This window comes from Mytilus trossulus, chromosome 3, assembly GCF_036588685.1.
Source record: "Mytilus trossulus isolate FHL-02 chromosome 3, PNRI_Mtr1.1.1.hap1, whole genome shotgun sequence".
NCBI lineage: Eukaryota > Metazoa > Mollusca > Bivalvia > Mytilida > Mytilidae > Mytilus > Mytilus trossulus.
Window position 1 is genome coordinate 83,859,629 of NC_086375.1, and position 14,979 is coordinate 83,874,607.

The 14,979-nt window shown below is 30.1% G+C and overlaps 1 protein-coding gene across 3 annotated transcripts in view; it reads left to right on the forward strand.

Annotated features, from left to right (window-relative positions):
* The window catches only part of LOC134712668 (A disintegrin and metalloproteinase with thrombospondin motifs 16-like), a 57,688-nt gene that overhangs the window by 3,716 nt on the left and 38,993 nt on the right, over positions 1 to 14,979 (forward strand). The window contains exons 2-3 of one of the 3 annotated variants that reach the window (XM_063574420.1): positions 4,013 to 4,140; positions 10,863 to 11,071. In XM_063574420.1, the coding sequence (XP_063430490.1) occupies positions 10,958 to 11,071 (114 nt within the window). In that variant the 5' untranslated portion in view covers positions 4,013 to 4,140; positions 10,863 to 10,957. The remainder of the gene's footprint in view (positions 1 to 4,012; positions 4,141 to 10,862; positions 11,072 to 14,979) is intronic. The other 2 variants (XM_063574421.1, XM_063574422.1) reach the window with 2 other exon arrangements.

The window sequence follows — 14,979 nt, forward strand, 5'->3', positions numbered from 1 at the left end:
TAAACACTATACAGGGGTTTACCACATGGAAACATTTCCATCGAAAGTGTACAACAAAAAGGACTTGTCTGTCTAATTATGTTACTATATTGCTTTATCTTATATCTTGCAAGGTTATAAACACGAATCGATTAAGTCTGTAGAAAATATAACATAACAGCAAAGTTGCTGGAGGTGAAATTATCGAAGAGGAGCAAAATATACCAGAGGGAGATTTTAACTTGTAGATCGAAAATAAACTGACAACACCATGGTTAAAAACAGAAAAGACGTACAGACATATCATAGTACACAAGACACAACAAAGAAAGACTAAGCAACACAAAATCCACTAAAACTTAAATGAGAGTATCATCAGGTGCTCAAGAGTAAACAGATCCTGCACCACGTGTTGTTAATGTTATTACAAACCCGATAAACAGACAAATTCGGTTGCTTACATTCGTGATAAGGGAGCAAGATTGTAGAAAATATCCGTTATCATCTATGAAACGGATATTTGATTACTGTCGAACAACTAGCGATGGCGTGCGTAAAATTTACGAAGGGATGATTTCAACTTCAACATTTGGAACTCTTGGAGAAAAACTTTCTTGTGAGCAGCAACCCTCTATCAAGAAAATCATGATATAAAATACAAGCCCGTGAATATCGTATTAATTGGGGGATATATACCCAGTATGCTGTCGCTGCTGCAATTAATGTTGCTACATAGACACGAAAAAGTCACAAAATTATCTCTTTTGTCGTAAAGTTTTGTTTTCAACCGACCCCCATCATCAATTTCTAAATGTAAGCTACGATATGAGGCTGACATAACTGTCTCTGATGTATCCTTTATCTCTAGTTCGATTTGATAAATGCGTTTAACAAAGTAACCAAATTTTGAATTATTTAGTGATAGAACATCTGTCAAACTATATATAAAGTGGGCTTTCCATTTTGATTTTACCTCGGAGTTCAGTTCTTTTGTGATTTTCCTTTTGATGTAGCTTATATGACAAATACCTTAATAGTGAGCTGCATTTACTGTTTCATTTATGAAATTTCTGTAATGCATAATTTTACGGAAATAATACTTTAATAGATTTTAAGTGATCGGTAAAATAGAATAAATGTCATTTTTCAGAAATATATTTGTTTCCGTTTTATAAAGTAAAATAATTTATATTTTAAGGTCTTCTTGTCGCATTGCACACATTGCGGTTGATCTTTCTTTCATTTGATCAATCCGGACACCCCAAGGTTTTGTTATACGACAAGTAAAACTTTTGAGGCATTCAGTATCAGAAACATAGCGCCTCGATTTCTACAAAGTGGTTTTTCTCGTATGAATTGTTTTACATTTGTCATTTCGGGGTCCTTTATAACTGACAGGGACGTATATAGAGGGATAGGTAACTTCTTAACAATCCTTGTTGCGATAAAAAAAAAAATATGTAGAGAATCATTGGAGAAACCACACTGTACACCTTAAAACTTTAAAAGTTGTTGGTGGATTTTAATTAAATAAAGATTTTCTTAAACTTAAAGGATTCCTACATTAATAGAGTTAATTTGGTTAATAATGTTCATGTCCTTCATGTAATTTGAATTATTTAAGAAAGGAGGGTAATTATTTTTCGGGCATTAATCTACATTTTGTGTGAAAACAACAATAAAATATAGTTCAACTGTTCAGCTAAAAACTTAAAAAGTTCTTGATTGATTTTGATGAAATTCATTTTGTCTAAAGTCTTATTGTTTTTTACATGTACAGAAGCATTTTCATGGTTATCAATAAGGTATAAGATTAAATATAAGCAATTTAAAAATGTATAGAAGATGTGTTCAAATCCAACGATTCTCTACATATTTTCCAAAAATTAAGAGTTTCGTATCCTTCTATATAAGTCCTTGTAACTGACTATGCGGTATGGGCTTTGCTCATTATCAAAGTGCGTACGGTGACCTTAAGTTGTTAATGTCTCTGGCATTTGGTCTTTTGTGAAGAGTTGTCTCATTGGCAATCATATCACATCTTCTCTTATATATTTAAAAAAAAAATGATAATAAAAATATGTATTTACAAGTTGAACAAATTCTCATAACATGATTCTTTCAAATTACTTGTGTTTACATGTACAACTAATGAGTATTTAGTAGTTTGGGCTTTCTACATAAATTAAGCTCGTATGGTGACCCATACTTGATAACCTCTTTTTCTTTTTCTACTTCTACTTTATGGATGAGTTTTATATTTGAACGTGTTTCAGGGTCAACTTTTCATAAACTTATATTACATATACCCAATATATCATTTCAGTCAGTTTGCAAAACTTGTTTACATTTGTTTCCTTTTCCCAACTAAATATATAAAATTCTCATACTAAAAGATGTCAATCTATTAGAACTGGATATACTTATAATGGTACATACTCTGTACAGATCACGCAATTAAATCTTATGATACCTTTTATAAAATTATCCAGCCCACACATAATGTTTGACCTATATTTATTATGCATAGTTCTGTGGATAAACGGAGATATTGGGAAACGCACTAACGAAATCAACTCACTGATACAATATATCTCATTGACCTATGTATGTACTTGTACGGTATAAGATACTGTTAAAATGCAATAATTGATAAATTATCATTGAAAATGTTTGTGTTATTTAAATCTTGTTGCAAAAAGAATTCATAATATTGGATTTAAGTGGTTCTTACGCTAATAGTATACATCCTTGCCAGTCAGGTTATGTTATGCTTTAAAATCTTTTTCAAATCTAAAGTCAGCACAGTAAATGTTTAAATCTTTTTACAATTTCAAAAAATTACAGCTTGTATATGAAATGTAATAAAAATTATATTAAAATGAAGATAGCACTAACAAAATTGTGTGGCTTCGTATCGCATTTCTTAATTTACCTTCGTTTTAGCAAGTTTATGATAAAACCTATATGACGGAAGAAACCTTAAAACGATAATAATCCAACTTCCCGAGAGAGGTGATAAAAACGTTCTCTCATTTAATTAAGCTAATTAACTTAGTCTTGCAAACGTTCGACAAGTAAAACGGACATATGATTTGACTGATTTACCAAAATTGAATAGAATTAAGATAATTTGAATACTAATTATTCTGGAAAGAGGAAGACAACCAGATACAGTGGATTCATTTATTTTCATAGGTTAGGGAAAACTTCTTTTCGTGGATGTTTAATTTCGTAGTGTGAGCAGTCTGCAAACACTCCTTTAGAAAACTTGTAATCCGTTGAACATTTGAATTCATGGTCCTTCTTTACCCTTAAAATCCACGAAGTCAACGAAGCCAACGAATATTAATGAATCCACAGTAATCGGTAACTTTATGTTTTGTAGGTACATGGTAACGAACGTTGTTTTTTTTCAATTATCTGCTGAAAAGATCTCGTTTTCTCCGGAATAATACCAAGCAAGGACGCCCTTTTCCTTGACGATTTTACATTAAAAGTCTAAGCGTTTAAGTAAATAATCGACCACATTACTTCGTTGGTAAATTTTTTTAATCACTTCAGATATTTTAGACAAGTAATTGACGTTATTTCATTGATACATTGTACTGGCGTGACCATGCTTCACAACTTTGTCAAAACATTAACCATAAGGTGGATGACACAACATACATGCCAACTATAATCGCTGAAGGTTTATAGAATGAAGTAAAACTTGCTCATAATCAAGTTTTCTTCAAAGTTCGTTTACTGCTCTGGTCTATTTTTTATAGTACTAACATAAACCAATATAAACAAGTAATAAACAGGTTAGCTATAGTAATATGATTTAAAGTGGTTCGAATTTTTGTAATGATTTATTTGAGCTTGATTAAATTGAATTTAAATAATTATAACTATTTTTTTGTCTTTATTCGAAATTAGTCTGTAAAGTAATGGGTTTAAAAAAGTGTGTCTGTATTTTGAATACATTTGAACACCTATGAACTCTGTATTGGATTACTTTAAAACAGATAATTATTTTTCTCCGCAGGGTTATAAATTCATTTAATATCAACTGATGTACAACGAAACAGAAGCAAGTTGAAATAAAAATTACATGGGAGATCTACAATTTTACACGTTTCGCGAAAGAAGAAGTTTTCATCTTTAGAATTAATGGTGAGTTTATATTGTTTTAGTTATCAAAGGTACCAGGATTATAATTTAATATGCCAGACGCTCGTTTCGTCTGCATAAGACTCATAAGGTACGCTCAGATCAAAATAGTTGTAAAGCAAAACAATATAAATGTTAAAGAGCAAAAAATCCGAAATTCCAAATAGTTTAGTTGTGCTAAATACGGCTAAGGTAATCTACTCCTGTGATAGAAAAATCCTTATTTTTTTAGAAAAAAATCAAAGTTTTTATATTTTTCAATATATTAAATCGAGTTAATTCAAAAATCATTAAATAAAAAATGCACTGCAACACTTTCAGTTCATGAAAACTTCTGCATTCAGCATGTATATTGAAACATACCACTTACAAAGTAAGTATAAAATTGAGAATGGAAATGTGGAATGTATCAAAGAGACAACAACCCGACCATAGAAAAAACAACAGAAGGTCACCAACAGTAACGATAAATTCCCGCACCCGGAGGCGTCCTTCAGCTAGCCTCTAAACAAATATATACTAGTTAAGTGATAATGAACGCCATACTAATTTCCAAATTGTACACAAGAAACTAAAATTAAAATAATACAAGACTAACAAAGACCAGAGGCTCCTGACTTGGGACAAGCGCAAAAATGCGGCGGGGATAAACATGTTTCTGAGATCTCAACCCTCCCTCTATACCTCAAGCCAATGTAGAGAAAGAAACGCATAGCAATACGTACATTTAAAACTCATTAAAGTCCGAGTCTGATGTAACCAAAGAAAATAAACAAAATGACAATTATACATAAATAACAACAGACTACTAGTAGTTAACTGACTTGCCACCTCCATATTTCAATTACACTGATTGAAAGATTATGTCTCTATCATATGCATATAAGCCACAATCCCTCACGTTAGTGGTTAAGAATCATACTATCATAACATATATGAGAAGAACATAACCCGTGTCATGCCAACAACTGTTTTTTAAATAAATGTGTTTAGTTCCGATGCAAAGACCCTATAAGTGAATCAATATTAACGCCAAAATATGCAATCTTTAATAACCTGACAACAGTATCGTAACTATATCCCTTCTTAATAAGTATATTTAAAGGTTTTGTTAGTTTCTGCGGTGAATACTGACATTTTTGTGCTTTATAAAGAATATTTCCATAACAAATTGGATGTGAAATACCTTAACGTATAAGAAGTCTGCATTATGAGCTATATTTAGGAATGATGTCCTTATACCAATGATAAAATTTAGTAAATGTTTTGACTAGTTTGTGATATCGAAAACCCTAGTGTAATAGTTTTTCAGTAATACATAATTTTAACTCGTTAAAATCTAAAACACTGTTACATACACGATCGAATCGTATAAGTTGAGATATATAAACACCGTAAGATGGTGAGAAGGGAACGTCGCCATCTAAAAATGGATAATTAACAATAGGAAATGAAAAATCATCTCTTTTATCATAAATTGTAGTATTAAGCTTTTCGTTAGTGATATAGATATCAAGATCAAGAAAGTGCAGTGGTCATTGTTAGTATTAGTTTTAATTAAGGTAAGTTCAACAGGATAAATTTCTTTATTATACATACTGAAGTAGTCATTATTGAGAGCCAAAATGTAATCCAAATATCTAAAAGTATTATTAAATTTTTTATCAGATGTTGTTTCGATGGGTCTTTGCTGATTTTTGTCATAAATTGTAACTCATAATGCATTTTTTTAATTGAACATACATCTCTTCATAATCTTTATGAATTTGAATGACACTTTTAACTTATTCTGATTATATATTGTAACGCGCGTCCTGGCGTATACTTAATTTAGTCCTGGTATCTATGATGAGTTTATTTACAACCACTGGGTCGATGCCACTGCTGGTGGAGATTTATTTCCCCGAGGGTATCACAAACCCAGTAGTCAGCACTTTTTGTGCTGACATGAATTGTCATTGATATTGTTATATTTATAAATTTACTGTTAACAATTTTTTGAATATTTTGAAATACTAAGGTTTTTCTACCCCAGGCATAAATTACCTTTGCTGTATTTGGTAAAACCTTTAGGAATTTTGGTCCTCAATGCTCTTCAACTTCGTACTTTATTTGGCCTTTTTAACTTTTTTGGATTCGAGCGTCACTAATGAGTAAGTTGTAGACGAAACGCGCGTCCTGGCGTATACTAAATGTAGTCCTGGTATCTATGATGAGTTTATTTGCTGATTACTCATTCTTTTAACCTTTTTTATTACGACTCGGTCCGTAATACACATCTTTTTTTTACCCATTAAACACAATAGCATTATTATGTGGTCATTTTTATAAATTCCTGTTTACAAAACTTAGAATTTTTCGAAAAAAATAAGGATTTTTTTCCCAGGCAAAGATTACCTTAGCCGTATTTGGCAAACCTTTTTGGAATTTTGAATCATTGTGATCACAGATGTATCTTATGCACGAATAGGGCTTTCATTCCTATAACACAGCATTCTAAAAATAAAATATAATTTGATATCAAAAGTACCAGGCTTATAATTTAATACGTCAGATGCGTGTTTCTTTTGCATAAGATTCATTAGTGACGCTCAGATCAAAATAGTAGTGTAACCATAATATTACTTGTGTATTTGTCTTAAGCTGGAAACCAGTAGGTCATGATAATTGGTTGTCGCTGGTTGCTGACTGCTATATTTGTTTAGACGTTTTCATCGTTGTAATTTAAATCATGCTATTTGAATTATTTCACATTTGCCAGCGGCTAAAGTAGGAATTTGTTTTTGGCGAATTAATACAAAACTTTTGTGGCGTTCTCATTAATTATCATGTACATCTTAATTTAGTAGTAGTATGTTAAAATTATATGATTTACAATTGCAAAGATTCAACAAATTATTTATTTCAAGTTCGACAATAAATCATAAATCGCTGTTTTCCCTTAAGTGAATACGCTTGAAAAAAGATATCAAACAATAAAATAGATTCAATTTTTGAGCAATGCACATTTGCTATACTCGTTTATAGAAAATTAAAGACAAAGTACGTATATCTTCAAAATTTTAATTAATATTTGAATAATATAATCCGCAAAATCATTAAACATGTATTTTGTAAACGATATCAACCTTCAAACATCTATTGTTGCGTCACAGCATATGAAAAAGATATTTATTCAGTAACGTATAATCTCAAATGAAAATTTATTATCACAGAAATTGCTTCGTTTATACAATGTAATACTATTGTATTCCATTATGAAAACATTGCTTAATATGTTAAAATAAAATGTATATCATTTCAAATTATTATTTAACGGTTTTTTTTTCATAAATGCAAAGAAACCGATATTTCTTTCATCAGATTTTTAATCAATAGTGTTGTAATCTACTAAATTATAACATGTCCTGTAATATCAAGTCACGAAAACGTTTTTTATAAAAGTGTTCTATTGAATAATCAACTCCACCTTATATAAGAATAATGTATACTTTTTCATATTTGTGTTAACTATGAACAATAAGCCATAAAGGTAATTGTAAAAACATGATATGTAATAGGCTTAAGATAAAATCCACGAATATTATACTCATTCTTAACACAATTTTTCAAATTATTTTAATAAAAATAAGATAAAATCATCGTTCCAAACCGTGTGTCTGAAGACTTTAGTAATACGAAAATGCAATTAGTGGTTCGTCTTGAATACTGCGTGATAACCCTACCCATATAAAGTCTGTTTTTGAAGTAGATGAAAACCTAATAAAGAAGGAATATTTTAAGGGTAAATTAAAAAGAAGCGTTCATGAAAACGTTTTTTTTTTTATTAATATGAGTTTGCAAACGAAATGTAATGCATATATGATTATTTCTTTGATAATGGAGTTTGTTTGAAATATTAATTACCGGTTGGAACAGAAAAAATATCATAACATTAAAGATTATAAATTGATTGACTAAAATATCGGAATATGAGGTATGACACAAATTGAATTTTATAAATGTGCTATTTGAGGGCTACAAATATGATATAGTGTGTTAAAACGGATACAAATTGATACTGTTATTATCATAGAAATAATCAACAAAGTCATAACTTCAATTATTTATATCTTGTATAAGTCTCTGTTGAATTTGTGCACTAATTCTAATACTGTTAGATTTAATTTTTTTCATCTCTATCCATAAAATTGCTTATATAAGAGTAATTTTTATGACCAGGTTTGATGGAAATTTGAACTTACGGCCTTTTCATACATAATTCTATTAATTAAACTCCTGTTACGTATAATTTATTACTTAAATCTGTCATAATAATTAAATTTTGTTAATGCATTACACATATTTTCAACATGCATATTTCCATCTCTTTTTCTTAATATCAGAACTAATGTCTGATTACATTAATTTAATAATTTTTAATTGATATCTGGACAATAAATATGACTGCAAATATTTGACAGGGGCGAGTTCAACCATGGAGTTAAGGAAAAGAACAAAAAACTTAAAAATTGAATACTTGATGTCAAATCAGAAAACGTTCATGACGAAACCAGCACGTACCAATACGTTCATGGTACAATTGATATTATTTTAATAACTCCACATGACCTTTTTACATTATTTTTATTGTTACATATATTTTATTAAAGCTGATGAAAGTGAAACATTTTCTTTTTTCTAAACTTTTGTTTGAGACCACACCCTTTTCCATTTAAGACAAAAAATTACTAATACATAAACTGCTTGAACTTGACAAAATTTGACAGCATCTAATCCAATACAAAAATTAATTAATCATGTTTCTAAATCATACAAATATACAAATACTGTTGTCGTTTTCGTAATAGGCTTTGGAAGATGTGAAAATTTTGTACATCTTTTTAAACGGCAAAAAAGTATCAGTAAAATGCGCGAGTCAAATACATAATCTACAGTAACAAAATTCAGTTGAACATGTAATTCAATACTACGTCACTTTGGCAGCAGTTTAAATCAAACACATGAATTTGTACAATAGTTGTGCTAAAGTATACTATTGCAACAATTGTTTGAAGTCATGTTGCTTAAAAATGAATAACAGAAACTGAAACTCTACTTACTTATATAACCAGGTTCAATCCACCATTTTCTACATTTGAAAATGCCTGTACTAAGTCAGGAATATGACAGTTGTTACCCAATCGTTTAATGTGTTTTGTCATTTGATGTTACCATTTGATTAGGGACTTTACGATTGAATTCTCCTCGGAGTTCAGTAGTTTTGTGATTTTACTTTTTTTTTTAAATGAAAATTAAGTGAAGGATAATAGTTGATAAAGCCAAATGCTTTTTTTTTTAATTTTTTAATTTTTAAGCTTTTAGTCATGTGTGTATGTGTATCCTACAATGTAAAACTCAATGAAAATATTTATTTTTGACTGGTTTTCAGACAATCATAATGGTAAAGTTTTACTTATATGCTCGACACACATTGTTTTGGTTCATTCACCCACATGTCTATAACTCGAACTAAACACTTTTCGTCTTGATGATAACAATGCTGGTTATATCTTGCATGCCTTTTCCTCTTCTATCGTTTCGCAATTTATTAGTACAACTAAATCTTTGGTGGCTTTGAAGTCATTTTTTTTTTTTTTTTTTTTTTTTTTTGTGATTTTACTTTTTTCATAAAATAAATCGCTTTTCTAATCATTGACTTAAACGGTCAGCTTACATTGCCTCTCCAGATTATTAGATAATAAGAGAAATTCGAGAACCGCCACATGCGGCGTCTATAAAAAAAAAAATTAAAAACTGAAAATTGAAAATTGAAATATGGCACAGACATCCCTTGTGGAAAATGCATATAGGAATAGACAATAGCCAAATATATAAAAAAGAAAATACAACAAAAAAAATTTATCCGAGTTATACAGATATGTTGTTCAGAATGGACGCAATTTATTAGTACAACTAAATCTTTGGTGGCTTTGAAGTCATTTTAAACCCGTTTTTCAATGATTCAGTATGGATTCGAAATTTGTGAAACTACATAGCAAGTAAGGATTTTTCTTCAAACGAAACAGAAAATAAGAAGGGTGGACTGTCAGAATAGGTACAAATTAGGTAACCTAACTTTACTAATGTCACAAAACTTATGTAAGTTCAGTAGTGCAAGAGGTGATTGTTCAATGATGTCAATGACAAAAATCGTTCTTAACGGTAACTTAAACTGTTATTTAACATGCCTAAATTAACCGTAAAGGTTACCATAAAATAGCAAACAACCATATATCATGTGAGCGGATGGTTCTACTTAGCGTTCCTGTTTATGATGTCGATAACTGATATCACTCTAGATGTTTCTACGTCATCTTATACTGTAATACACTTTTTTATTCAAAATGTATTTAATATTGCACTATAGTGAACATAATTCAATATTTCATATTTAGTTTAGAAAAAACGTATTTGCTAAACAAAATTAAATCGTGTTGAACCAGCTATATAAAAGATACATTTATTCATAAATGTAAATATCAAATATTTGAGAAAATAACTCGAAACTTTTAAATTTCATTTAATCGATAGGATGAATTGAAAGGTTTCATTAAAATGTGGTATTAAAAGTAATATTTGAAAGATATATTGTAAAAAAACAATCTTATATGTTAAAATTGTTACGTAAAAATTAATAGATGTTTTTAACAAGCTATAGAATTAAATACCGCCTTTCATTGTAGGTATTTTTTTATTTTCTATTGCAACCAATCTAGATGAAGCAATGATTGACTTGGAACATTCACGTGCAATCAACTGGGTATAAAATATATGGAATATGTCTATTTGGTCTTTTAACGACTTAACCAAACGACCGTGCATTAGAATGGCTCGAGAACAAAGACTTATTAGTATTTTCGTATTGATTTTAAGCATCCACAGCGAAATTTTGGTAAGTTTCGTCTAGTTGTATAACAACTTTTTTCTCATTCATTGCATTTGGCTCTATACTTTATGTATAAAATATTAAGTATCGAATATATAATTTTTGGGGAAGACGGTTAGAATTCATTGTAACATTTTTACAAAACGATTATACTATTTGTTTCGTTTTGAGTCAGTTTACAACAAATGACTAATCCATTGTGAATTTTGGCTTTCTGACTATTGTCTGGAAACAGTAATAGACAAACGAAAGCTAAGATATGAATAAACTGCATCTATATAAAATTATATTCCAGAAAAAAATGGATTTAGATAACATAATTGGATAATTTAGATTGACGATACATTCGTATCGAAGAAAGCAGTTTCATTTTACGTACACATATGTGATCTTATATTAAAGGATGCAAGTTTAAACATTTTCATTGATCAAAGTAAACAAAGTATACTACTAGCCAGAGAAATATTTCGACAAACAAAAATCTAAACCAAAGTTTAAGGCTTAATTTAGTGCTGCGCTAACACAAATTGTGGTCTGCGGTAAAAAAAGTATTTTATCATATACATTTACATTGATCAAAGTAAAAATAGTATACTACTAGCAAGAAAAATATTTGGCAATCGAAAATCTAACAAAAACTTTAAGGCTTGATTAAGTGCTTCACTAACACAAATTGTAGTCTGCGGTCTAATTAAAGTATCTTATCATATACAGAAACGGTTCAACGGTTTTATGTTGGTAAAAAAAATTTGTATATATATATCCAAAGCGCTATTAAAGCAGGGCGCGATTTTTTTAATTTTCAAAGTTGATGTTTTTCTGAAATTGTTTAAAAATTCACAGCGGTATCATACTTATACTTTATTATACATCTCTTATTTTTATAAACTTTGTATTGCCATTGTATCATAGATAACATTTATTCGTTCAGTGTATGTTCATTTGTGTGTTTACGTTTTAAGAATGTCTTTCTATGGTATGATGATACACTATTATTTCAGATAAGGGAGACGGCTTGTATCATTTAAACGTTTAATCCCGCTGCAATTGTTTGTATCTGTCCTAAGTCAGGAATCTTATTTCAGAAGTTGTCGTTTGTTGATGTGGTTCATAGGTGTTTCACGTTTTTCGTTTTATTTCTATAAAGATTAGACTGCTGGTTTTCCTGTTTGAATGATTTTACACTAGTAATTGTATGTACCTCTTTACAATTTGCTGTTTGGTTTGAGCAAAGGCTCCGTGTTGAAGACCGTTCCTTGACCTTTATGGTTTACCTCTATAAATTAATACTTGGATGGAGTTTTATGAAGAGCAAAAACAAAGGTGTAGAATCGGCTTATTGTTTTATTCTAATATAATATCTAAATTATGTCGTGAACATTAGTGTTATCTTATCAAAATTCGTTGACATGAGTCAACATTAATGTACACTCAAATATCAACATACGGACTTAAACAACAACTAAATACCCTCATCTTGTCTCTTAATTTTCAAAAGATATGCCTTCCAGATAACAGACTTGATGGAGACAGATACATATGTAGTAGGCTAAAAACTGCTTTAATAATTATTGTGTCGTTAATATTTATTCACTTATAGGGTCTTTGCATCGGAGCTAAACACATTTATTTAAAAACCAGTGGTTGGCATGACACGGGTTGTGTTCTTCTCATATATGTTATGATGGTATGATACTAAACCGCTAACGTGAGGGATTGTGCCTAATATTCATATGATGAAGACATAATCTTTCAATCAGTTAAATTGAAATCTGGAGCTGGCATGTCAGTTAAAGAAGCTGGCTTGTCATATTTTGGATTTTTTGTCACATTTTCGGAATCCTCTGGATTTATCCATTTAAATGCCTGGAAAAAATTTGCCCGGTGACCCCCATTTTTCTTTTTGAAATTCTTTAACATGTATAATGATAAGCCATCTGTAAAATTCTTATAAAATTTTAATTACTTTTTAACAGTTTTTGAGAACTTTAACTTGACAATGATAAAGCTATGAAAAGTCAAGAGATAATATTTTCCCGCCACAATTTCAATGGCTCATATCTTGAAAAGAAGCACGGTGACATGTTTTTTTGCTTTTTGGATTCCTTTATTAATTCCTTATCAATATAAACTAGTGTTTTGAAAAGTTAATTACTTTGAAACTGAGAAGCGAGCTTCCTTAACTGCTAGTAGTCTGCTGTTATTTATATATTATTGTCATTTTGTTTAGTTTCTTTTGTTACATCTTCTGACATCAGACTCGAAATTCTCTTGAACTGAATTTTAATGTGCGTATTGTTATGCGTTTACCTTTCTACATTGGCTAGAGGTATAGATATTTGAGATCTCATAAACATGTTAAACCGCACTTTTACGCCTGTCCTAAGTCAGGAGCCTCTCTGGCCTTTGTTAGTCTTGTATTTTTTTTAACTTTAGTTTCTTGTGTATCATTTGGAATTTAGTATGACGCTCATTATCACTGAACTAGGATATATTTATGAAGGGACCAGCTGAAGGACGCCTCCGGATTCGGGAATTTCTCGCTGTATTGAAGACCTATTGGTGACCTTCTGCTGTTGTATGTTATATGGTCGGGTTGTTGTCTCTTTGAAACATTCCTCATTTCCATTCTCAATTTTTGAAACAATCAAAATCGAGAAAAAAATATCCAGAAAAAGTCAATTAAATTTGTAAAAGTAAAATGCATTCCTGTAAAACAGTGAATAATAAGAATGATCGCATATACTGAAATTAAATCAGTGTACTTGGTTTATGCGGTCCAGTAATTATTAATGATCACTATCAAAGTTCTACATCAAAACGAATTCTAAGTGTTGGAAAATAATGACCAATAAAGCACACACCTGACAGTCGCGTTTCTCTGCAGTATAATAATTATGAATATTATACGCATTCATAACATTTTCATATGTTGAAGAACTAATCTTTCAATCAGTTTTATTAAGATCTGGAGCTAGTATGTCATTTGCTGCTAGTAGTCTTTTGTTAATTTATGTATCATTCTCATTTTGCTTAGTTTCTTTTCTTATCGATTCTAAAATCGGACCTCTCTTAAACTGCGTTTTACAGTACGTATTGCTGTGTGTGGTTTTTTTTTCTCTTTTGGCTAGAAGTATACGGTTTTGTAGAAATCTCAATAAAAAAAATTAATTCCGCCAAATTTTTGCGTCTGTCTAAAGTCAAAGGCCACCGGTATTTGGTAATCTTATATTGTTATTAATATTATATTATTTCTATGTTTTGAAGTGCAGTATGACGATCTTTTTAACTAAACAAGTACACATTTTTGTTAAGGGGCTAGCTGAAGACGGGTAAGGTATTTCACACTGTTTTGAAGACCAATTGATGACATCCCAATCCCAATAATGAACATTTTTTATAAGTATATTTACCTAATTGATAAGACAATAGTCGACTCGGACGAGAAATAATATGTTGGAATACGTTAAAGCTCCATATACAAAACATTTTTTTTTACAGTTTTACGTTAAATAGGAAGTTAACAAATACCGCAAAATACCACAAAACACCATGTAAAATTAAAAAAAACGACAATTGACTGTGTGTAATTGTACATTATATAAACTATAACCCATCAAAATCCCGAACGAAACAAGATGCTTATTGTTAATTAATATTCGATGGTGGAAAGTTGCATTTGCTGATGTTTAAATCAGGGGAAAGAGAACGATTGTGATACATATTTAGTGAATGGGTATTTTGATACATTACTTTGAAGGTAAAAATAAAAGCACGACTGCATCGTTAAATTATCGACGGAATGGCGAAGACTTTACCATACTAAACAAGTGGTTCTATATCCTTTTTTTACGTATCGATCATTGATACACGAAATTCTGAACTAGATAATGTCACTTGAAAGTGAGAGCTTT